The sequence below is a fragment of the Myxocyprinus asiaticus genome, chromosome 24 (genome assembly GCF_019703515.2).
Source record: "Myxocyprinus asiaticus isolate MX2 ecotype Aquarium Trade chromosome 24, UBuf_Myxa_2, whole genome shotgun sequence".
In the NCBI taxonomy this organism is placed as follows: domain Eukaryota; kingdom Metazoa; phylum Chordata; class Actinopteri; order Cypriniformes; family Catostomidae; genus Myxocyprinus; species Myxocyprinus asiaticus.
This window is the reverse complement of record NC_059367.1, coordinates 36,493,625-36,520,178: the sequence shown is the minus strand read 5'-3', so window position 1 is coordinate 36,520,178 and position 26,554 is coordinate 36,493,625. Positions and strand designations below refer to the sequence as shown.

The 26,554-nt window shown below is 40.3% G+C and overlaps 1 protein-coding gene across 1 annotated transcript in view; it reads left to right on the top strand.

The window, feature by feature from the left end:
- The first annotated feature begins 2,735 nt into the window (after positions 1-2,735).
- Positions 2,736-26,554, top strand: part of tcf7l1b (transcription factor 7 like 1b) — a 64,272-nt gene continuing 40,453 nt past the window's right edge. Inside the window, exons 1-3 of the mRNA XM_051654218.1 lie at positions 2,736-3,630; positions 3,722-3,794; positions 3,879-4,006. Of these exons, the coding sequence (XP_051510178.1) occupies positions 3,445-3,630; positions 3,722-3,794; positions 3,879-4,006 (387 nt within the window). The 5' untranslated portion in view covers positions 2,736-3,444. The remainder of the gene's footprint in view (positions 3,631-3,721; positions 3,795-3,878; positions 4,007-26,554) is intronic.

Below are 26,554 nucleotides of genomic sequence, written 5' to 3'. Positions count from 1 at the left end.
ATCATCTACATCAATAACCGTCCCATCGCCTAAAACACAGAGCCTGGGGCAAAATGAAACCCGAGCACCCAACATATCACACATAAAATTCTGAACCCTCAACCAAAATTCTTGAATCTACGTAAAAGAATTTATGTAAAATCTTAAATTGCATCAGACACAAACTTGCATCTCTAGATGTGGACTTTTTTTAGAATCCTAGCCCACACTCCCACCTCCAATACCAAGTTTAAATCTTTCTCCCATAATCTCTTGAGAGAAGTTGAAGCTCCATCCCCCAGACTCTGAATTAACAGGGAATAATACACTGATGCCTCATGACCTTTTCCAAAGGCAGTAATCACCTCTCCCAGAGTATCTGCCGCTTTAGGGGGGTGTATACTACTCCCAAAAATAGTACAGAGCAAGTGGCGCAGCTGTAAATACCTAAAAAACTGAGATCTGTGAATCCTAAAATGTTGAACCATATTTTCAAGGGATCTCAACACTCCACTCTCATATAGGTCACCAAGTGTATTAACCTCCCTCACAATCCACTCTGATCAGCAGAAAGGGAACTTATTTATACATAATTTTGGGTTCTGCCATATGCTCGAGGCAACATTTAAATAAATGTCTAAATTAAACACTCTGGACACTTTTCTCCATACCGCGTGCAAATGCGAGATAACGGGGTGTGACTTACCTTCTCCGGTTAGTTTAATAGAAAGGCTTTGCAATGGCAAAATAGGGGCAAGAACTTCCTGTTCAATACAAAACCAGGGTGGGGCTCTCTCAGGTGGAAACGACCAATGAGCCAAATGTCTGAGACCAAACGCATAATAATAAAACAAAATCTTGGGTAGGCTTAGCCCACCTTTGTCAGTCGGCCTATGTAATTTGTTGAAATGTAATCTGGGACATTTACCATTCCAAATAAAGGACTTTGCTATGCTATCAAATTGCTTGAAATAAGAGAGGGGGACATCTACAGGGAGAGTCTGTAGCAGGTAGTTGAATTTTGGAGTACAATTCATTTTAATAACATTAACCTTCCCAATCATAGATAAATGTAATGAAGCCCACCTGGAATAAAATTCCCAAATACTTAATGCCCTGTTTGGGCCATTGGAAGGTGCCCGGCTGAAAAGCCGTTACTGGGCAGTACGCTGTCAGAGCCAAAGCTTCGGATTTAGAACAATTAACTCTGTATCCTGAGAATTTAGAAAAGGAATTAATAATCCTGTGGAGGCAAGGCATAGATCTAGTGGGGTCGGAGACGAATAATAAAATATCATCTGCGTAAAGCAAAAGCTTATGCAGCCACACCTCCCACCACCACCTCTGGAAAATCATTCTCCTTTCTTATCGCGGCTGCTATTGGTTCCAAGGCAACCCTGCCGGGTGCCCCTACCCAGAGTAAAATAATCTGAAATTAATCCATTTGTTTGTTCCACTGCTACCGGGTGTCTATGAAGTAACATAATCCATCCAATAAAAGTATTCCCGAACATGTATATTTCCAAAACCTTAAAAAGATAATCCCATTCTACCATAACAAACGCCACTGACCACATGATATTGATGAAATGCCTAATGTTATCAGAAGAGCTATGGCCCCGAATAAACCCCACCTGATCTAAATGTATCAGAGATGTCATAACTTTACTTAATCGGTTAGCCAAAATTTTTGACAATATATTTATGTCTAGCTGGATCAGGGAAATTGGACAGTAACTCTTACACTCGCTTGGATCTTTGTTGTTTTTAAGAATCCATTTCTGTAGCATAAGATAAACTTTTAATTTATTAATCTTTGTGGTTAGGGTTAGGTATGGGGTAGGGTTAAGGTTAGGGTTAAGATTAAGTGTAGGGTTGCTGTGGGACTCCAATTAAACACAACAAACATAGTGTATGAATGTGACATTCAACTGTTGCAAGACTTCAGTATCTGAAGTGTAGGTCTCTGCGAAACAATAATGGGTGTTTCCCAATCTGTGAGAGTTTTCAAACTGGGATGGGCATTTCTAAACTATCCAGTGAAAGTAGGGAATCTCATTGTTGTAGGCAAATCATGCAAAGCGGTTAAAAAAATGCCCATCCCGGTTTGAAAATGCCCACTGATTGGGAAAAGCCCATTTTTGATTTGCAGAGTATTTTGCCTGTTTTTGAAGGGGGCACAACTTGTAGGTTAGTGGGCGTGCCTTGTAGTAGTCTTGGAGGACGCAGACAGACCCTTCTCGGACGCACACCTACTCATACATTCAAAAACACTTCCCGTTTCAGACACTGGGGGCAGTGCTTCGAATTTCATTAAGCACAGACCAATTTCAGCAGAAGAACTTTTGATCAATCATCGCCGAATTCAGTATGTCTTAGCAGAAACGTTTATTACTTAGGTTTAGGGCTGTTCAAATATCTAATCCTAATTATGAGCAAGAGCAATGCCTACCTTAGCAAAAACTTATGTTCTAACTAATTTTAACTGCAAAATAGGCCTATTAGAACTATCATCAAGCCATATTATGGGTCCACACCACTCCAGAACATTACCTCCTGAGACGTCTTGTATAAATATTAATAACGCAATCCCAGGACGTGGTGTCAGTGAACTATTTCAAGAATCAAGCCCTGAACAAACTGTTCCTTTAAACTTTTCTGAGAGTGTGTATGCATGTTGAATGGAGTGTCGTTTTTCAGCGCATAACTCCTCCTCTGCATTCTGCTCCTCCACTACACACACACACACACACATACACGCTCTCCGCTGCTTGCCTGCGCATTCCCCATCAGCGGCTAATCGTGGAGGGAAACGGAGTCTCTTCGCGTTCAAACACGCCGTTTTCAGTGTTTGCGGTTTAGTTTATCCAACATGAGCGTTTTAAATCGCGGTGTGGAAGAAACGGACAGCTGATTTGCGGAGGAATCCGTGTTTTACTTGAATAAAACACGCCGGTGGCATAGAAAGTACGAAGGCGACGCGACCGTTGTTGCAACTTTGTTGCAGTCAGTACGCGTGTTTAAGTGACGATCGCGTGTTTTACAGAAAACGTGTTTTACAGACTTTTGCGTTCGGGTTGTTTGATGATTTTGGAATGCACAGACAAATTCATAATTACGCGCGTTTGAATTTCGGACGTTACAAGTTATTTTATTTGTGTTAGTAAGTTTCTCAGGACGGGCTGCAGCGGAGCGGACAGCGTTTCGCATCTGGAGTTGAGTTTGTGAAGTTTTTTTTGCAGGGATACTGATGAAACTGGTGTGCCTTTGCGCGATCGCGTGTTTAAAGTCATGGACAACTTGGATTTCATTTCATGTGCAAAGGATTACTTCTGAAACGGCAAGAAGCTTCAAGATCTTGTGTTTACATCTCGTTGACTGAGTGGACTGCGCCGTTTGCACTTCAGAGTTCACTCGGCTGGTAACACAAACTGTACTTTTGATAACCGTTGCCATAAAGTAAACATGCCGCAGCTTAACGGAGGTGGAGGAGATGAGTTGGGGGCGAACGATGAAATGATCCCATTCAAGGATGAGGGCGAACAAGAAGAGAAAATCTCCGAAAACGTGTCGGCGGAAAGAGATCTGGACGATGTGAAGTCCTCGTTAGTGAACGAGTCGGAAAATAACAGCAGTTCGTCCGATTCGGAGGTGAGTCAAACACGAGCGCGTGCTGTCAAAACAAACCAATGTGGTTGTTGCTGACGGAAAATAACTCTTCTACTTTGTTTTTCTCCTCCAGCAAACCGAGAGGCGTCCTCAACCGAGAGCTGATGATGACAGTTATGAGAAAGCCCGAGAGTATTTTAGTGAAGGTAAGTGCACACTTGTGTTTTACTAACTTATTGTTTACATAAAATAGAAACCTAAACAAATTTATCTCCCTGTCCACCATCAAGCTTTGAGAAGACATCAAGATGGAGGATTTTTTAAGAGCCCCCATTATTCAGGCTACCCGTTTCTAATGATTCCAGATCTGTCCAATCCTTACTTGTCCAACGGTGCTCTGTCTCCCAGCGCGAGAACGGTGAGTGCCATTGAAACACATTGTCTGTCTCAGTACATCCGCGTAGCTCTTTAGGGACCACTGAGAAACATCATGCTCAAGTGTATAGTGGCCCTCAAACAAGAATTGTCCTTTTCTTAGTCTTGAAGTTAGTGGAGCCTAGTGTTACATATCATGTCTGGTGACCAAATGTTTAAAGGTTCAGACCCCCCAATGAAATACCATTAATGATGTTAAACTTTTACAGCAAAGGTTAAGTTTGAGAATCAGTCTCCATATAGTTTGACCACTATTGTGAATGTTTTGGGGGTTGTTTCCCTCCAATGTCTATGGTGGTTATGGTTATCACCCTAATGTCTCCTTGAGCAACACACTTTATCTCAGTACAGGCACTTGGTTGAGAATATTACAATTTTGCAACTGGAAAGTGTCAAGTATGTTTAAGTACTCACTTTGTTAAATTGTGCTAGTTCTGAGCTTACTGATTCAGTGTGGATTATACTTTTGTCATTGTAACACATTTAGCGAATATGCAAGTGTCAAATCAAACTTTCAAGTAAATTGCTGGGGCTTGATGGCATTTCAGTGTGTATTTAGGTCATGTCATTTTTAAATGAGTTGAAATTGTGTGCTCGAGCTGCTTGACAGATTTGTATTAATGTATTTGTGGCCAATTTTTGTGGTCCAAGTGAGGTCAAGCCACTAATTGTCACCAATTACTACATCAGATTTGCCGAAATCGTAAGTTTTCTTGTAGTGTTTTGGCTTCATAATGTCCCGGTTAGAGCCCTTTTAGTTGTCCAAATATGCGCTAAAGATCTCTTGTGTTTGTCTGTGAAATGCTTGGCTAATTAAGCTAATACGCAGTGAATCTAATTCAGAGCTTTCCGCCACTTGGCTGTAATTAAGTATTTTCTGGCTGCTTGTTTAGCCTGCTTTAAAATAAGATTAGTCTGGCCGAGAGTAGGGGTCTGTCAAACTGAAATTATATCTGGGAGTTCGTCCTTCTTGTCAGATAGCTGTAGAGTTTGCCTGCTTTGCCTGTTCTCCCCCTATAGATGTGTTTTGAGTTTTGTGTCAGTGTCTGGGAAAGGTTGACTGCCCTTTTAGCCTCAGCATTGAGTCTTTTCAACCCAATTTGCAAAGAACTCAGCAGGCATTCATGTATGGCTTTGCTGCGTGCTATGCGTCAGTGCTCTGGAAAAAAAAGGAGAGAATGAAAGTTTGGGTATTTGCAAAAAAAAAAAGAGAGAGAGCTTCAACCGTGATTGTTTTTTTTGTTTTGTTTTTTGGCTAAACTGTGAGCCATCTACAAGTTCTACAGTCATTGTTTATTTCAACGCACAAATCCTCCTCTCCCTGAATCGCAGTTTGATTGGATTTGGCCAAAGGTATTGGTGAAAATTTGTGTCCCCCCCACCTTCCCCTCCAGATGCATACACACACACACTCGCATAAGTTTTCCTTGGCCTCTCCATTTCTTTTCACTCCTGTGTACGAGCTCTGCCTCCTTCCCAATCCGTTCCATTCAGTTCCTGGGGCGTTAGTCTTGCATTGTCATTCGGAGTGAATGCTGATGGCTTCATTGGGATCTCCATAGGCCCTCATTAGCGTAATGGCTGCTCCTTACAGACTAGATGCATAGTAGTAGTACCCAGATCTTCTTTTGTTCCTCGCCCTATACAGTTTTGTTGTGGGAAAAGCCAATTGGCTTAAATTATCTTAAAGCAGCATGGTTCATCCTAGTTCATCCCGCCCTCAACATCGCCTGTACACGCAACTCAATTTCGTATTCTCGTTTTGATGTTAAAACTTTGTACACTTTAGTGTTTCGTTTGTGATTTTTTTTTTTTTTTGTTTGTGTGTTTATTCAATGGCAAGTTTATTTATATATTTCCTTTAAGTTTGTATATTTTTAGCGACAGTACTTAAATTAGCATGCTGATAGCGTTAGACAGTTAGCATGGTAAAACCATTTAAATTCATCCCCTTTACAGCACTGCCGCTACAGCCATACTCATTCAGATGGATTTTTTTTACCGTTGCGTTGAGACATGCGCTGTTTTTGGAGTACCTCACCGAGTGTTGCGTTTTTACGACGTCATGTCAGATTAAAAATAGTCTTTTATAAATGTGTTAAAAACCCCATGCTCCATTCCATTTGTGCTCTGTCTGGCTGTTTTTGAATGCAAGAGTGCATCTTATGTAATTGAAGAAATTCCTTAAGAAATGTGTCGGATCGTGGTCAGATGGTCCTAATTATACAGGGAAATCCACCGACTAGTCGATTTTAAAATGAGGTAATTTTGCACATCCCAAGTGACTTGACATGTTAGAAAAGTGTTTGCAGAAACAACCCATTGTAAGCTCAGCTTTGTGCTTATCAAATACTCTCAAATGTTGGTGTATTAAGCCAATGTCAGGCAAATCTTACAAATACAGAAGCCTTCTGTTATCACTAATATAATGCGCAATAAGGAGCTAGAGGCTAATATGGGCTTATAGCAAACAATCATATGACATCATTCAGGATGAGGATTTTAACTTTTTTTTTATTTAGTTAGCTGATTGGGCACTGTAGAAAAATTATGTTCCCTCATAAAATGACCCCATAGCCCAATCCATCCAGTTGTACATTTCAGACAAATATCTATGCTGGATTTATCTTCCCACTCATACTGTTTTGAAAAAGAGGCAGCACCCACATTTAGCCTAACTCTTTTATTATTCCTCACAGTATTAGAATCACAGAAGTTCATAACCTACTGAAGACGAGCAGATTGGAGCTTGTATTTTATCTGAAAGTTCCAGAAAACAGATTATCCCAGAGTAAGATATCTCTCTTGTCCTTAAGCCTATCAAATCTAACCCAGTGCGGTCCAAGGAAAATGTGTGTGTGTTTCTGACAGGGAGGTCACTGAGGCAGATGAGCTTAGCCTGTCAATCGACACCTCTGAGTTGCGAGTCAGACAATGAGTGGTTGGCATACTTTAAATATTTACTCACTATTCTTAATCTCTCGCTCAGACAGACTCAGTCACAGTAGTCAAAGTCACATAAGAAAGTTTCCAAACAAAAGCTAAGGAACTTGAAAGAGCCCCTCAGAGTGTGAATTGTCTCCAGTGTTTTCCCTCCAACTTTTAAACAAATGCACAAACATGTAGGATATTTGCCAGGAAAAGCATATGTCTGTTCTGTTTACCCTTTTTCATCCAGAATATGAGTAATTTGACACTGTGTGCAGTTTGCCTTAGAGATATTCAGTGGGTTCAACTATTAACAGTAGACTGAATGTTTTGGAAAATGAAGAATTGAATTAAATAAATCACTTCAGAGAATGATCTTTGTCAGAATGAAAGCATTCAACTTCTACCATGGGATGAAAGATTGAGTGTTTCAAAAATGCATTTAAATCTCAGGTCTAGCTGAGTAGGTTTGTCTAAACCTTTCTTAACCAAATGGCTTACAGTGAAGTGCACAAATCACATTACAGGTATCTGAGAATATGCAGTAGTTGCTAAGGCAGCCCTCAAACACCAAAGAGAAGCCTAAAGCAATTGCAAATAGAGTAAACATCTAATAGTATCGCTTCTAAACTAATATGTAGGATTTTGTGAGTGACTTTGCTGATATCCCTGAGGATGTGTTGTGAAACTCCTCAGAATTCTGAGTTTTCATGAAATATTTATTGTGTATAAAACTAAAGAAAAATGCCAAAGAATTGGCCAAAGGGAATTCAAAGCTCTGAGTACCTGTGGCATTAGCTGAGGCAATTCAAACGAAACCATCAATTTCTTAGCATTCCTCAGAGGACAGAAACATAGTCACGTGTTATCAGGTTGTTATTGTTGGCTATTATTTTTGGGTATCATATGCCTTATTCTGGATATTTAGGGTGCTTTGGGGCATTTAAATATCAGTGTCAAAGATGTTTAATTTGTGTGCACGTTTATATCTGAAGGTGGATAAGGTGTTCAGACCTATTCTTTAATTCAGCAAAATAACTTTGCATGTGATTGTGACTGTGTACAGAGGCCTTAATAAAATTAAGAAATATACCAGGAAACAAGTTCTGCCAAATTCTGAGTGTTCTCTTTTTGATGTTCAGATCCCAGTATGATTACATTTGCCAAAGCCATTGAGCAGATCAGATTTAAGCTTGAACCTCACACTTGTTGTTTGATCAAATTTCTATTCAGCTAGAGGTGAGTGTGCCCATCTTAATAACTTAAAAGCATTGTGTAAGAGATGTTCTTAGTAAAAACCGAAAAGAAAGACAATCAAGCCAAGTTTGTAGAAAGAAAAAAAGAGTCTGAGAGAAGGACAAAATTGAGAGCACAATGAAGAGAAACGGAGGTATAAAGTGACAGATGGAAGGGACATGGGGAAATGCAGGCGTGCAGATTTCTTATAATTGATTTAGGGTCTGTTCAGAGCTCAAATTCCTCAATAATCCAGAGGGACTGTTTTTGAGGCCCTTGTGTGTCAGCCAGCCATCTCTTCAGCTCTTCTCAACGGCTGTCAGTGACATGAATGCTTGTGCTTGGCCTGAGGAATTATCTGTTAGAGGGACTCGAGTTGGAAATGGAGAAGGGGAAAGTAATATGTACACTCACTGAGCACTTTATTAGGAACACCTGTACACCTACTTATTTGTGTGATTATCTAATAAGCCAATCGTGTGGCAGCAGTGCAATGCATAAAATCCTGCAGATACGGGTCAGGAGCTTCAGTTAATGTTTTCACATCAACCATCAGAATTGGGAAAAATGTGATCTCGGTGGTTTTGACCGTGGCATGATTGTTGGTGCCAGATGGGTGGTTTGAGTATTTGTGTAACTGCTGATCTCCTGGGATTTTCACACACAACAGTCTCTGGAGTTTACTCTGAATGGTGCCAAAAACAAAAAACATCCAGTGAGCGGCAGTTCTGCGGACGGAAACATCTTGATGATGAGAGAGGTCAACGTAGAATGGCCAGACTGGTTCGAGCTTACAGAAAGGCTACAGTAACTCAGATAACCGCTCTGTACAATTGTAGTGAGCAGAATAGCATCTCAGAATGCACAACACGTCGAACCTTGAGGCGGATGGGCTACAACAGCAGAAGACCACATCTGACACTTTATTAGGATCATAGTGTTCCTAATAAATTGCTCAGTGAGTGTAGAGTACTGAAGAAGAGGTAGACCAATATATATCGGTTTTACCGATGGACCCTTTTCATGCGAAGCAGAAGTCATCATAGTTGGATAAAATTGAATGGCAGTGAAAGGGAGACCACAGCAAATGTAATTTACGCTCACCTGTTTGCTCCAACAGCAAAAGAAAAAATCAACGATTACTCTTTCACAGTTTTGCAAAATAAAATAAAAATATAGAGTGCTGGATAACAGCAGTAAGAAGAGAAACAGGACACATTTTCTGTCACTACCTCAGCAGCTGTATTAGAAGCCTCATCGTAGCTATGGTAACTGATTTTTTAAAAACGTATTCCAGAGTAATATAATACAAAGTACAATGTTGTTGGTTTTTTCCCCCCAATTTAGTATGCCCAGTTCCCAATGCACTCTATGTTCTCATCGTGGCATAGTGACTTGCCTCAATCCGGGTGGCGGAAGGACGAATCTCAATTGCCTCCGTGTCTGGGACCGTCAATCTGCGCATCTTATCATGTGGCTTGATGAGCGCATTACCACAGAGAATAGCGTGAGCCTCCACATGCGCTACGTCTCCGCGGCATCCATGCCCAACTCACCATGTGCCCCACCGAGAGCGAGAACCACATTATAACGACCACGAGGAGGTTAACCCAATGTGACTCTACCCACCCTAGCAACCAGGCCAATTGGTTGCTTAGAAAGCCTGACTGGAACAAAGTACAATGTTATACATTTACTCGAAATATTTTTTTAATTGTAAATATAAAAAAGTTTGCTATATTTAAGTTGTAAAGAAGGCGGAAACGCATCATAACAGGTCTGTGAAAAGGGTCCATTAATCGGTCCCGATAGTTGCTTTTCGATACTATGGTTTATCTGCAAAAATCTATGCCGATAGTTGCAAATATTTTTTTTACTCCTCCGTTTTCCAAATCTTTATTTTTTCTAGTTGTTTTTTCCCACCCAATTTGGAATACCCAATTCATAGCGCGTGTGGAGGCTTCATGCTCAACTCACCACGCGCCCCAACGAGAACGAACCACATTATAGCGACCACGAGGAGGTTACCCCATGTGACTCTACCATCCCTAGCAACCGGGCCAGTTTGGTTGCTTAGGAGACCTGGCTGGAGTCACTCAGCACGCTCTAGGATTCAAACTAGTGAACTAGCGAACTCCAGGGGTGGTAGCCAGCATCTTTTACCACTGAACTACTCAGGCCCCATTTTTTCTGGAGTTAATGGGAGTTTGGTTGAACAATAAACTAGTTAGACTCTTGCAGCCTCAATGTTTCATAGTCATAGTAAGGAAAGACTAAGATTTTTTTTACTTTTTTTTTGTTTTTTTTTACATTTTATAAATACATTTGAAAAACTATTGGACGATTAATCGGTTATCAGACTTTTCCATCACCTTAGTTATCGATAATAACAAAATACACAATCGGTTGACCTCTGTACTATAGTATGGTGTAGTACTTCTATATATACAGTACATATATGTAGTTGATGTGCAAAGTGCAACCTTTTATGGTCTTGTGAGTTGTGGGCCTCTTGGAAATTCCTAAATATTTCTGTGGAGTTAGGGGCTAGTGGACATAGTCCCAAGTCCCAACACATTGTCATTTCCCCAATTCCATTCTGTCCTTCTCTTCATCATTACTGGTCCTCTGTCTTATATTATGAATTAAAAATAGCAAAAGGTGAAAATAAAGTTCTATCAGTATAATCTCGTAACAGTCGCACCATTTCACATAATGCCTCTATCCATTATGATGGCAGGCTTTGATATGTAGGATATTAATGTGTCGTAAGCATGTTTTATGGATTCAATCCTAAATGTTTTTCATTGGCCTGTGGCTGTTCCTAGCATTGTACTTTATCCACATTTACATGCTGAAATGATTTTCTGGTAAATTCTCCACTCTCCTGAAAAAGGGATTGAAACTCTTTGTCCTAATTTGTTTTCATACTCCTTTTTTTTTATTCGATTTCGTCCTTAACTCCCTGTGCCACAAAACCTTTCAGCACATGCCCGTGTTATTTTAACACAGTCAGATTTTTGGCTGCTCTCGGCTGCAGAACGGTAGTGAACGGAGCGACTCGCCAAACCTTGTAACTGCTGCTTTTGTGTTGCGGCGCCCACGTAGCCAAACAAACACACCTCAGTGGAAACACATTTTAAACTGTTTAGTCTTGTCTTTTTGGAGAAGAATAGCACAGGGCATACTCGCACACAAACACACAGTTTTGTAATGCCTGAGCTTGTCATCATAGCTCAGGCCACATGTCTTTCACAGCATTCCAGGCCTCCACTGGGCATTTTTCCACATTCAGGTGCTCACAGCTATTAGCGCTTAAAATCTTTGAGACAGAGTTGAGTCAATAGCTTTATTGTGCGTGTTTTTAAAGATAATTTCCGTGTGTGTATTCAAGAAGACGGGCTGTACCTGTTTGATTCTTAAGCCTCTGGCCTCCTGCTGCTACAGTGATGAGTGTAACTGTAACTTCAACAGAGTGAACATTGTGCCTACACCCCAAACATGTGTGTTTGCTTGCCAGAGAACGAGAGAAAGACAGATCTGTTAAAGGCCATCTGAAAGGTAGTTGTCAAATGTTCTCTGATGATGCTATCACAACTGTGTAAACAGTCTTGGCTGACTTCTACATGGATTTCTTTACTTTGAGAAGAATTTCACCTCAAAAACCATCAAATATTTGGTAAGACCTTCGACTAAAGGTACATACCTTGGAGAAGAGAGATGTAAAAGGTGTTCATTTGTGTCTCAGCTAATTTTGTAATTTTGCACCCCCCCCCCGCAATCTAAAGCTGTTTGAGGAAAAAAAAAATGTACTTTTTTTTCCCCCACCCAATTTGGAATGCCCAATTCCCAGTGCGCTTTTTCCAAGTCCTCGTGGTCGCGTAGTGATTCGCCTCAATCCAGGTGGCGGAGGATGAATCCCAGTTGCCTCCGCGTCTGAGACCATCAACCCGCACATCTTATCACGTGGCTTGTTGAGCGCGTTGCCACGGAGACAAGGCTTCACGCCATCCACCACGGCATCCGCGCTCAACTCACCACGCGCCCCACCAAGAACGAACCACGTTATAGCGACCACGAGGAGGTTACCCCATGTAACTCTACCCTCCCTAGCAACCGGGTCAATTTGGTTGCTTAGGAGACCTGGCTGGAGTCGCTCAGCACGCCCTTGGATTCGAGCTAGCGAACTAGCGAACTCCAGGGGTGGTAGCCAGTGTCTTTTACCACTGAGATACACAGGCCCCCTGTTTGAGGAAAATTACATTATTTTAATTTCTGCAATTGAAAATGAGACTTAAGAAATATAGTCAGTTTAGGCTAATACAGTATATTTTACTGTTGCGAGGTCCTGAGTAGAGCTGAATGATTTGGACAAAAATATTGAATACCAAAAAAAATATTGTGATTTCAATTTAAATTGCTATACGTAGTGTCTGTATCAAAACTGCTAAACCAGTGCCGTCTCTTTAAGAATAGCGGCATTTTAGCAAGTGTGTCACAGAAGATTTTCAGTCGAATGCACATTAATGAGAGTGGAGTCGCACAGCTTCTTTAGCGAATCCGTGCTATGTGTGATTGGAATAATGATTCTAATTTTGTTGTTTTGATCAGCAACTGACTGTAAAGAACAAAGTGTATTCAAAGAGACATTATTAAATGACAAATGGATTGTGTGGATCTCATCTTTGGACACACACAGAACGAGTCAAACCAAACTTTTACTGTCAACACGCAGTGAAAGGGTCTTGGTGATGAACCTCTTCGCCTCTAAACTACTAAATCACTGGCGAGTGAAATCTGAAAGCTTACCAGCCAGTGGCTAGTTGCAGATTTTTTAGTCAAAACACTTGGTTGCAAATGCGAGGGTTACACACATTTTAGAGGGTTGCACATCTATAAATGTTATCTTGTAATTTTAGAATCAATATCTAGATTGTTTAAATGAAGGTTGTAATTAATCGAAAACATCAAATTTTTCCTCAGCCCTATATGACGTTGAGCCTTATTCATGAAACATGAGCAGAACAAATTTTGGTGTAAATAAGTCCATTCTTCCACAACTATGGGACAATTTATGTAAAGATTATTTTATGAAGAATTTGTAAATGTAAGAATTGGTTCTGCTCTTATTTCATGAATGAGGCCAATGGAACGGAAAGGATTTCCATTCCTCAAAGCCTCAATTTTCAATGGGAAAGGACTATAGCTCATTTATTCTACCACACATGAATATACATTTTAATTTAGCACAGGACCAGTGGCTGCCTTTGAAAAGACAAACTTTTTGGAGAACTTTTTCAGGACCTATTTAGTAACCAATGACCTCTCACATTTATCTAACATTATATTAGATTGTTGGGGAGTACATCTGTTGAAGGTTCTTGTCAAACATAAACTGCACAGACTCCCATAAACCACTCAACTCCTGTCCCAGAAAAGCAATGTATGTGTGTATGGATGTGTGTTTGCTTTCTCCATACTCTTTGAATTGTGTGAAACACTGCCAGCCTTGGCCTTCCCTCCTCCTTCCTTTCTCTTAGGAGAGCTGGAGTTGGCGTCACTTTCTCTGCCACCCATAGCTTGCCCATCAACCCTCCCTCTGTTCCCTCCCTGCCATTACATATTCTGTTTATAGCCGTCTCTGGCTTTTCAAAAGCAGGGCCCTTCAGGAGAGATGCTACCCCCTGTGAGGACTGGCAAACCAAGCAGCCCTCTTTATACACACACACACGCTGATCCCTACGTTCTGTGACATCAATGAAAGGCCTTTGAAGCTACTTGAGATGAGCATGTGTATAAATGTATTTTTTTCATCAATTTATTAATCTGAGGCAGGCGCTTCGGAGTCGGCCAGGTTCAAACAGAAGCACAGCACTTGGAGATGCCCACTTTAATTTCGCACTGGGATGTTTTCGACAAGACAGCGAACTGTTTTTGCAATCTTTAAAGTCTCTCTCGAACTCTTGGTGGACTGTTTTTATGGTGCCTATTCCCAGGAATATACACATGAGTGACTGGTGTAGAGATATTGCAGCTTGAATTTTTTTCTTTGTGTGAAACCAGCTGTTCAAAAACAAGTTCATAAACAGGATATTACAAAGTCTCGAGGTAGTTTCTTATAGTTAGATTTATTATATTAGTTATGTAATGGACTCTTTTTGCCAGCTGTTCATGAATAAGTACTTAAACCGTATAGTATAAAATCTGAAGGTAGTTTTTTGTATTTGCGTAGCATTCTTTAGACAGGTAGATATATTTTTTATTATATTATCTAGTTGACTTTTTGCTGGTTGTTCATAAACAAATTCATATACAGCAGTACAAAATCTCCGGTCAAGGTATTTACGTAGCATTCCTTTTACGGAGTAGGCTTAATATTTATTATATGATCTAGTTAGCTTTTTGCTTTTTGTTCGTAAACAACACAATGCAATGTCTCACTATATTTTTTATATTTATTTTGCATTCTTTATAGGGGTAGATATTATATTTAGTTGTCTGGATTTCAAAAGTGGTAAAAGTGTGTTACATTTAACTGTTCAGTTGTTTCCATATTAGATTTGCTCAATTTAGGGGAGCTGGCTAAAATCAACATTAGCTCTGCAAATACACCCACTAACCACTATAATCGAACTAAGAAATTGCATTAAAAACAGGAAGAAAGAAAAATATGCATTGACTTTAGAGGTTCCCTCATTACTGTGGGAGCAGATTTGTTAGTTCAGCTTATGTATTTGTAAGACGGTGGTGTAGTGGGTGTTTTCAAACAGTTTACATCTTGTGATCGTATTTTCTCATAGACTTCACCTGGACCAGTCTCATAGATGGAATATTCCAGAAGTATATTTCTACATGTATACAGCCTTTAGAGACTACTTATTTATGAGAATTAACCTTAACTTTTTTATTTTCTCTGATAAAACACCACATTCCATTTGATGAAAACGAAAATGTCAATAAATAAAAGATGTAATGTCAAAAATATGTTCAGTGTGTCATACTGTCGTACTTCTAAGTATGGTCCTAAGTCACGTCTAAATTTAAAAACACAAGTCTTCCAGAGTGTTTTGTTGATTGCCATGTTTTTAGAAAGTCATAGTTTCAAGGGTTATAACCAGGGGTGTATATTCTCGAACAATAATCCATTAATAAAAAAACACAAGTACACCCAAGTGATAGTTCACCCAAAAATGATCATTCTCTCATCAATTACTCACCCTTATGTCATCTCAAACTGGTATGACTTTCTCCTGCGGAACACAAATGGAAGATATTTTCATAGATGTATGATGTATTCATATCCATGCAATGCAAGTCAATGGAGTCCAAAACTTCCAAGCTCCAAAAATGACATAATGGCAGCATAAAGATAATCTATACAACTTCTGAAGCGAAACGATCGATTTTGGGTGAGAATCAGACCAAAATGTAACTCCTATTTCACTATACACCTATCAGCCACAACATTAAAACCACCTGCCTAATATTGTGTAGGTCCCCCTCGTGCCGCCAAAACAGCACCAACCCTCTTCTCAGAATAGCATTCTGAGATGATATTCTTCTCACTACAATTGTGCAGAGGGTGTTATCTGAGTTACCGTAAACGTTGTCAGTTCGAACCAGTCTGGCCATTCTCTGTTGACCTCTCTCATCAACAAGGCGTTTCCATCCGCAGTACTGCCGCTCACTGGATGTTTTTTTTGTTTTTGGCACCATTCTGAGTAAATTCTAGAGACTTTTGTGTGTGAAAATTCCAGGAGATCAGCAGTTACAGAAATACACAAACCAGCCCGTCTGGCACCAACAATCACGCCACGGATGAAAACGCCTTGTTGATGAGAGAGGTCAACAGAGAATGGCCAGACTGTCAGTTCGAAACAAAGTCTGTGGTAACTCAGATAACCGCTCTGTACAAACATAAAAGTACCCAAATTTGTAGGCTTTAGAAGTGTGTTAAACATGTGAGGATGTGTTTTCATTTGGCTCATTGAACCAAGTTTAAACAGGTTTTACCAATATTTCAGAAAAGAACCCACATGATGTCTTCACTGTAAACCATAGATATTCCTTTATAATAACTTTTATTAACATTAACAGACATTATTACATTCTATAAAACTTAAAAGATTATTAAAAATGCAGTGCTGCCTATTTCCACCATTGAAATATGCTGCTCAATAGAACCCAGAAGCACGGTTTTCTGCTGTGTGACTTCAGAGTCATTTCATCTATAGGGTTTAGTTTAGGCAGTTGGACCCAGCCATTTTGCACTCTGACTCATGAGCTAAGACGTTTGCAATGCACACCCATTTGTGCATAAGCACTAGCGGTAGCCTATAGGCTATAATGTGGAAAACACATGTAAACAATGTAATGCACTATGTGTGTCCAGAAAGATATTACAGCTGCTCATATGTCAAAAGTGTAGAGCTGGCCATGATGAAATATAGTCCTGTTTGTGTGTCTATGTATGTCAGGCAGTTCATGCTTGTCGTATGTCAAACTAATACCGACTTGTCACATGTCTGCATTAAGTATACAAGTATATGTGTGCATGCACTTATCATATGTCCCACTAATATCCACTTACCCCTCTAGGCTGTGCGTATCAGCGTTAGGCCAAGCTAAAGCCCCCAACCACTGGGCCAAGGTTAACCCCCTGTAGGTTGACGGGGTGTGGGGGTCATCCGTCTCTCTCTCCAGGGTGATAAGGGGTCTTTGGCTGATTGATAGCAGGGCTCCGTACGCCCTCCACCCCATAAGCTACAGCGGGGCCCCTCCGGATCATGATTGGACCCTCACATGGAGAGCAGGGTTTTATTTCACATTAAGAGCCATCGGTGCTCTTAAAACCAGAACGCTAAGTGCTGGAGTGTACGCTAATAAAATCTGATTGTGCAGAAAGAGAAAGAGGGAAGGGAGGGGGGAATGAGTGTGGGGGCAACTCCCAAGCAGACCTTCATCAGTCTGGTATTCCAAGCAGATGGTTTTAGTTAAAGCTTAGCCGAGAGAGAGAGTTGGAGAGAGGAGATTGACTGGGGTTGATATGCTGCACAGTTGGTGGGTGGACAGAGGAAAAGTGATAGTGATGATAAGGAAATAAGTAAAAGGGAAGGAGGGTTGGTTGGGGTTGACGGAGAGAAAAAAAATGAAGGTGTAGAGAGAAGAAATGTTGAACAAAGAAGTTTTACAGTCACATAGAGTTCGAGAAGACAAAAGATTTTTTCTAAATGAAAGTTTTTTGTGTGACTCCTTGCCCAACAAGAGCAGCGGCTCGTTGGGTATGCAAACATGTGGCCCATCGGCCCCTGGACACTGACACATCCAGATTAAGATCTCTGATCACTATCATATTTGTTTTAAGGCCCTGCCTCAGCCCGCAGGTCAAAAGAAGGCCAAAAAAACATTCAAGAGCTGCAGGGTTGATATTCTTCTGCAAAGACAGCTGAGGCACAGCAGTCCCACCAAACTAATGATAAGATGACACCTCCAATGTTTCATGTAGAAGAAGGAATTAAGCGATTCTTTCTCTCACTCTGTTTGTTTTTGTCTTGCTGTTGGTAGGTCACATATGACCTATCATCACAGGATATGCCCCTGTGCTCGCGTAGCACCTCCTGAATATCCTGCACTGTTTCTCCTGCTTCTCCCCTCCATCTAGACTCATTCCCCTCCCTCCGCAGAGCTCCAGATGTGAACGATTAGCTTGTTTAACAAGGCCGCTCCAGGCAAGACGCTTTGCAACAACAACAGTCCCAAACAGAGTTGTCAGGCCTACTGCGCAGCTTTCCTAAACCTCAAAACTCGCTAGTCACCTTTTCCATTGGGTCGGTGACATTTCAGGGAAATTGTTGTGAATAAGAGCACATCAGTGAGCCATCAAAGCTTTTTTTCCTATGTCAAAATACTTTCCCAGTTAATGTGCAGAAACAACTATAAGCAAGGTTTCGTAGATTGATTACCGTTGTGTCCAAATGGTAACCCTCGTTCAGCGAAAAGTCGAGATTCATAAATGACATTTATACACTGTTTATTTGGAGTCCAGAAGCAACCCTAATCTAGTAGCAGCAAATGCACTCCTAACAAAATTTTCACAGAACAAAGGTTACCATCAAGACATAACTGTTAATTTCCCAATGCTCTCTGGGGCTCCCTGGCAAATTTTTTTTATTTGTGACACAATAAATAAATTTGCATCGAACAAAACTGCAGATTAGGGAAAGAAGTTTGCAGCTCTTTTCCAGTAGTTGTGAACCTGCCGTGAAGGATTTGTGAATCAAACCTGGACAATAATGGACAATTTGCTACTACTGGCAAATAATTCTATGGGAAACCTGTGGCAACAATGAAGATTTTGGCACAAAGCTCATTTGCATTTTTTTTTTTATTTAATTTTTTTTATCCTCTCTTCTCCCAATTTGGAATGCCCAATTCCCACTACTTAGTAGTAGTAGTAGTTGCTTACCTCAGTCCGGGTGGCGGAGGACAAGTCTCAGTTGCCTCCGCTTCTGAGACAGTCAATCCTCGCATCTTATGTGGCTCGTTGTGCATGACACCGCGGAGATTCCCAGCATGTGGAGGCTCATGCTACTCTCTCTACCCTCTCTACTGGGTACTACCCTCCCTAGCAACCGGACCAATTTGGTTGCTTTGGAGACCTGGCTGGAGTCACTCAACACACCCTGGATTCGAACTTGTGACTCCAGGAGTGGTAGTCAGCGTCAATGCTCACTGAGCTACCCAGGCCCCCCTAACTTTAGATTTTTGTAAGGGCTTTCAAAAGATTGCCTTGCATTGTTGAAGAGTCCAACATGTGAACTTTTGGCTCAACCAGTGGCGTGAGTTTGGGACTGGACTACTTGTTTGTCTGAACAGTTAACAGGATGGGAGCTTGGTGTTAGGAGCGTTGTTTGGGCATAGTCATTATTTTGCATAATAAAGCAAATTGCATTTCCATTTGGCACAACTAGTGGGGCAGAATTTACAGAAAATTGAAGTATACCCTAGCCTTGAGAATCTTTATAGTCAAACTGCCATCACCTCAGGCTGAATGGATTAGAAGCCTAACCTCTGAACAACCTTGGTGTAAACTCGTCTAAATCAGTTGGACTTGTTAGCAAGTCACGATGTTCCACCACTGTGCTGGATTAAATTGGAACCCAACTCATGAGAGGTCTTCTAACCAACTTCCTGTTATTAATGACAATCCCTGTTTGGTTAACATGCTTGTGAGTAATAGTGTGATGTCTTCTGTCTAAAACTGTCATTAAGATCAACAAGAACGCCTTGTTTTGGTCTGTCACAAACACGCACATGTGGTCAGTGCTGACTCTAGCACTCAAAGATTGGTTTAGTGTTTTTTCAGGCCCTGGGATTCCCCGCCCGCATGACGCTCCATAGTTAATTTCTAAAATGGAATTAGCCTGCATTTGAGTTTCTAAGGATCATTTTAGTTGAACAGATGTGAGACGTTGGTGGTTTGTTCCGTGCTCTGTATTTTAGAAGGAATGTGTGTGTTACATTTGATTGTGGAGAGGAAAGGACAGTGTATGTCTGTTGGCAAGTGCAGCAGTGGTTGTGAATGAACTCTTTGAGAGTTTCAGACTGGCATGTGTGATGGGACAAAGAAACCAAGCGCAACTGCTTGGAATTGTACAGCAGAGGCCTACACACGTACCTTTCTCTCGTTTGAACATTACTGCTAGAGCTGCGTTCTTGGGCGTTTACACACTAGCAAGAGATATAAGGGAAGATCAGTTTTGAGGGTGTGGAAAGAGCCAGATCACTTAAAAATCTTGAAGCACAACTTGACCTGCTTATGTCAGAGTGCATTGTGGTAAAAGTTAGTCAACTCTTGGTTAGATGCTCCATCATTATTGCAAACCTGTACGTCCTTGCAGTGCACCACGGCATTGAAACCAATGGTTAAAATGTGAAAAACATCAGTTTTAAATTACAGTTGTTGCTGTTACATTTGGTGTAGTATTTGTTAAAGCCAAAATGAAATAAAAACTATTTTGTTTCTGAAAACACTTTCCTGGTCTTATCGTGCATCCAATCAATTCCTGGTGGATAGGGTTGGAAACCAAGAACTGGTTTGTATTAAGAACCGGCAACATTAAAAAAGCTAAAAAAAGGGCTAGCTAGTGTCCAGTCTGATACCTAAGCTTGAGTTTCCCTCTTGCTTGTGAAATGGTGGGGCGCATTAAGGGTGGATTTTAGGGCAACGCTGCAGGGATGTTGGCTCGATGATGGGAATGCAGATTGCTTTTGGTCTCGCTATTGGCCCCGGCTGACCAGTTGATAGGACTGGCTCGCACTGGCCCAATAGTGGAAAAGTGGCTAACGTGTGGTTAAAGACACATTATGAGCTTTGATTTATTTAATGGTATTTTATATAATGAATGACTAAAATATCTTGAAGTTTGTGTTAACACACCATTCATAAGAATCGGTTATGTTTAAATATGAAATGATCTGATCACTTGATAGACTGCTGAGGGCAGTAAATCCAATTAGGATTGCATTTCTTATTACCAAATAATAGTTCGTGTTTCACATTAGTTATGTTGTGGTGCTCGTGCAGGAAAGACGCATGTAGTGCATTACCAATCCCATTCTTCTTCCCATTAATTTCCAAAATAAGGTATTGATAGTTCCATACAGCAAACAAGAGGCTATATTGGCTGTTTTATGTATTTTCTTATCAGTTTTAGAAGAATATAGCATTTAGAATATGCGTATTATGTGTGTGTGAGTTTAACCTAGTCAGTGGGTATGCTGTGTTTTATAGTTTTTCCCTCCCGTCCCCTGCTGTGGCATTACTTATATTAGTTTGAGCTCAGGAAAGGCTCTTAAATACCAGCACTGTTTTAATAAAAACTAATTTCTCTCTCTCTCTCTCTCTCTCTCTCTCTCTCTCCCTCTCCCCCCTTTATTTTGCTTTTCCTTTCTCTCCTTTCTTTAGCTGTTAATCTCTGACATGATACGATTAATTTGGAGGTGTTGGCAAACAAATGCAATTAAATGGGGGAGAAACTTTGACCCAGAATTAGACTCAATGAGGGCCACAATTCACTGCTGGGGCCACATGGTAACCATAACAATTCACAGAGGTCCAAACTCACTACTCTAGAGCCAAAGGGTCAGTTTAGGCCTGTATACACACACAAACGCACACACTCCTAAAAGCTTACTCTGGTTTAGCTGTCACTCAATACTTTTAACAGTGAAAGGTCAAGGTTCAGTGTCACAAAGCTGAATGGGTTTCTTGAGACTTGTTTGTAGGTTTGAATGAATACATTTTTAAGCCTGAGTTTCAGTATTTTTGGAATCTAACATAGAAGATTATCTTAAATGTTTGATATTTCTCTCTCTCAAAGCCTGTTCCATGGCACAAAGCGTTATGGTTAGAAATTTACAATGAATCGACCAGATCTTTCAAAAACTTTGCATTTAAATATGCCTCATTCACTCTTCTCTAGAAGAAAAACTTTCACTTCTGCAATAAAAGGCCCTTGACCTTGGTGATCAATCACAATACTCCCTCTATAGTTTTGTATAGGTGTATATGTATTTACGTGGCAAAACAAGGCAAAATTAATCCTCAGAAATCTGTACCGGTTTAATTTTCCTTTTCTCCACCGTATATACATCTTGATCTTGTTTGAATGGTGTCATTTGAAGTGTTGACTTAACCTTGATTTACATTTACATTTATGCATTTGGCAGACGCTTTTATCCAAAGCGTCTTACAGTGTACTTATTACAGGGACAATACCCCCGGAGCAACCTGGAGTTAAGTGCCTTGGAGTTAAACCAGCAACCTTCTGATTACCAGTTATGTGCTTTAGCCCACTACGCCACCACCACTCTACAATGGAGATTCCCAGAATGTGGAGTCTCATGCTACTCTCTGCGATCCACGCACAACTTACCACACGCCCCATTTAGAGCGAGAACAACTAATCGCGACCACGAGGAGGTTACCCCATGTGATACTACCCTCCCTAGCAACAGGGCCAATTTGGTTGCTTTGTAATTTAGTTTAGAGTTTGTGATATTTGCAACAAGATGGCATTCACATCTTTTGTAATCTGTTTCAGAGTGAAGCAGGTAAAATATAGGCCGGGAGTTTTTCCCATCAGGGATTGGTTGTATTGTCGAAAGTGGCCGTTACATACCAGGATGGAGTCAGGCATTTGAATGGGGAGGGCGTGAAAAAGTAAGGGGGATTGATGTCAGCAAAAAAGTTGTTTCAGAGGCAGTGCAAGGTACAAAATTGACATGAAAATGTATCGAAGGCAATTGTTTTAAAAAACCTTGGAATAACTTGTGTAGCTGAATCGTGCACATAAGGCCATTGATAGTGTATGATATAAATGGCATATGATATAAATGGTTTATCAAATGTTTTCTTTTTTCTATTTGACTCTTACTATTTCTCTTTCATTTCATGCTTGCTCTCTCTCTTTTTTGTTTTTCTTTCAGTAACACTCTAGATAGGGTTGGTGTAAATAACTGTGGGCTTGTGCTGTCATAATTTTGCTGTAATTTGGCTGTAATAGGGTGTTGAGGAGATTTACATATCAAAACTCTGTTGTACACACCTCATTTTCATAGAGCATGACGCATTCCTGCTTTTGTGTACGAAATTCCACCTTTACTCTGGTAGTTGATTTAGTCAAACGCATAATCCTTACAAGGCACATTAAATGAATCGTTCACCCAAAAATGAAAAATCTCTCATCATTTACTTTACCCTGTCAGATGTGTATGACTTTCTTCTGCAGAACACAAACAAAGATTTTAAAAGAATTTCAGCTCTGTAGGTCCGTATAATGCAAGTTAATGGTGACCAAACTTTTGATTCTCCAAAAAGGACATAAAGGCAGCATAAAAGTAATTCATAAGACTTCAGTGGTTTAATCAATGTCTTCTAAAGCGATCCAATCGGTTTTGAGTGAGAACAGACCAAAATATAACTAATTTTTTACTGCACATCTTGCCATTGCGGTCTTTAGGCATGATCAGGATTTCAAGCTTGATTACCCTTCCTAATGCTTGATGCATGTGCAGAGTGCTAGAGGGCGCTATTTGGAAGTGTAATCGAGTTTGAAATCATGATCGCCAAGGAGACTGCAGATATCAAGATTTATAATGAAACACTAGTCATAGTTTGGTCTGTTCTCACCCAAAACTGATTGGATCTCTTCTGTAGATATGGATTTAACCAGTGGAGTTCTATGGATTACTTTTATGCTGCCTTTATGTGCTTTTTGGAGCTTTAAAGTTTCCCATTCACCATTCATTTGCATTTTATGGACCTGCAGAGCTGAGATATTCTTCAAAAAAATCTTTGTTTGTGTTCAGCAGAAGAGCAGAAGAAAGTAAGTCATACATATCTGGGGTGGCATGATGGTGAGTAAAGGATGAGAGCATTTTTATTTTTGAGTAAACTATTCATTTAAACCTAAAGTGTGTAATTTCTGTGCCACTAGCATTGAAATTGCAAAAAGAATGACTGTTTTCAAACAGATTTCTCCGAACACTCCTTCCTGCCTTCAGTTGCCCCAAACTCACACCATTGCTGAGCCAATGTTGCTGTGTTGGGCTAGCCGGGATGCTCAGTGTTTTGATACTGCCACACTGTTCAACGTGCATTCAGTAATTTTGGGCTAATTTAAAGTTTTACACATTAACCAATGAATTGTGTTTTTGTGAAGAGTGATCTGAATGGTGTACACTCACATGAGATGAAGACTGTACTCATAATAGGTTTCTATAAAAAGTGTTTTTATTATACATGGTACGGGTCACTTCCTACAATGTGTTTCACCATGTTGAAATGACATGACCCGTGATGTTTCACTAAACGTCGAAGAAGAAAATCCTCGTGCTTATTGGCTGCCGCCTATGTAGGTGACGCGAAGAGCGAAAAGAACACAATGGAACATATTTATTATCGTGCTTTAGAAGCGGAGACAACGAGATTCAGAAGCTGTACTGCTGAAAAAGCGAAAAAGTTCAGAAGCAAGAAGACAGAAAGGCAAGGCAAAGGCAAAAAACTAGAGTAAACATCGGTACGGTATACACAAGGTGGAAAGATTTGATGACGGAGGAAAAACATGAGTAGTGATGCCGATGTTGCTTCTTTTTTGTTGGACAGGTTAAGACATTATTAATTGTTTAGACCACTCTTTAAAATAGTATCAGTGGAAAACTCAAGTACAAGTTTCCCTCAAACTTTTAAAATTACGTGTGTAGTCAACGTATGTTAGTAATGGACAGTTTTCAGCTGTGTTTACAAATGCAACTGGAAAGTAACGTGTAATTTTCTTTTCTTTATCACAGCTGTAGTAAGGGGGCCCCATCTACCTCCACCTCTATGAAATAGCATATGTCTTCATTCGTTTAGTATCTTGAACAGCGATTGTTGTGGATTTTGAGTAAACCATGACGTTGGTTTGCTTGGAAACAAAACAAGTTCTTCAAATACAGTATTCATGGACATGCTTTTTGTCCAAATTTGATCATCAAAAACATTTCTAATCATTCCTTTACAATAACATTCTGTATCTCTGGATAATTGAGGTTTATTTTACACTAAGCAGTTCTCTAATAAAGGTAATAACTGTCTTTAGAAATAACGTGAAACGTAGAGAGTCGCAGAAGATTATTGATATGAGGGACAATAATAATCTGTCCTTAACTGTAGAAGACTGTTCACTTGAATTCTTACGTTTGTTTTTAGGCAAAGCAATTATATTATAGTAGAAATAAATAACTTAAGAAATTACCTCAAACTCCAACGTTTTCCAGATGGAAATGATATTCCAAAGCTGGCGGGGGCAGCAGAGACTATTATGCTGATCCATGTCAATAGATGGCAGTTTAGCGTCTAACACCACTGTCGTATCAGTACTTAAAGTACACAAAGAAGAGCAATGCTAACGCTAGCTAGAGAACTACTGAATGCCCCTTTCAGACTTTTTGGGGGACTCAACCTACCAATTGCTTACTTATTGTTGTCTGTTCAGTTTAAGTTGGGATAGGAGAAAGTATTTGAAAATTGAAAAATGACACACTTTATACACTTTTATTCTCAATTCCAATCTGTTATATGCATGCAAACTGTCCTTAAGGAGGTTGTGTGTGAGGCAATGTACTAGCTACTGGCGATGGGAGCTTTTACGAGACATTCAGGACGCCAGTGCAATGACGTAAATGTATTTAATAGCCATTTACAGTTTATGGCATGGATATGTCTTATTCTTTGACTACTTGCAAAGTTTTTTGTGATTCAACATCCCACTTATTTTCACTCCCCGGTGACGAGAAAATAAGGCCAAAATAACATTTGTGTTCAGAACATTCTCACCATTCAAATCCATCTCTCAACACAATGAATTTCCACGTATCGGCAGACCTCTAATCCCATTCAAAGTCTTCAGTCGCAAATAAAAACAATGGACTTTGTTAGCTTGTTAGTTTAACTTGTCCTGCTAATTTCTCAAACGTGTCACGCACACAGTCGGGTCCATTAGTGCCGGACGCATTCTTGTAAAAGCAGAATCCTGTAATGTTTGGCTTCCCTTCCATTATCCCATTCTCAGGGTAAGTTTTTGAACCGTGTAGAGGTGAGAAGGCTCCTGACCCCTCAGACCCTCGAACTGGTCCATGGCCATGCTACGAAGCTCCTCTGTGGACTTCACCCAAACCTCACACAGTCATTGGAGCTGGATACTGTTTGCTTTTCTCATTGTGTGGTGAGCTTTCCTGTTTGCTCTGCTCTAAAACAACACAGATGATCGAACATGTTTTGAAGAAGGCCCACTGGTGTTGACAACCCAAGAACTCGAATGTCGCATTACGAATAAAGATGATCATAGCGATGAATGATGAGTTCAGAGGGTGGAACATATAAACATTTTGGCTCTCTGCCGTATTAAATGCAAATCGCATAATGTTTGTGGGTGTTGTTATTAGGGATGTGCAAATTGACTAGTCGATCAGTTGTTTGAATGATTAGTCGGTGTTAAGGACAATAATGTGTAATAAGGCTCCATTATGTTCATGTGACCCCGGTCAGTTGCTTTTAAGAGAGATATTTGGACGCTAAGTACAGCAACTCAACATGGTGACTAACAGATATTCAGCACATAAATAGGCTAAATAACAAGATATTATTGTACAAAACTATCAAAGTTAGAAAAGAAATAAGAAAGTCTCCAATACAGAATGGCACAGCAGCGCTTATGCACATTCTGAATGCAGAATGACATGGTTCAACTTAACCGGAGTGCTTCAGGATGATCCTCGCTGCTCATTCAAAAGCACAGAACTGCAAAATAAAATTGCGGGTACA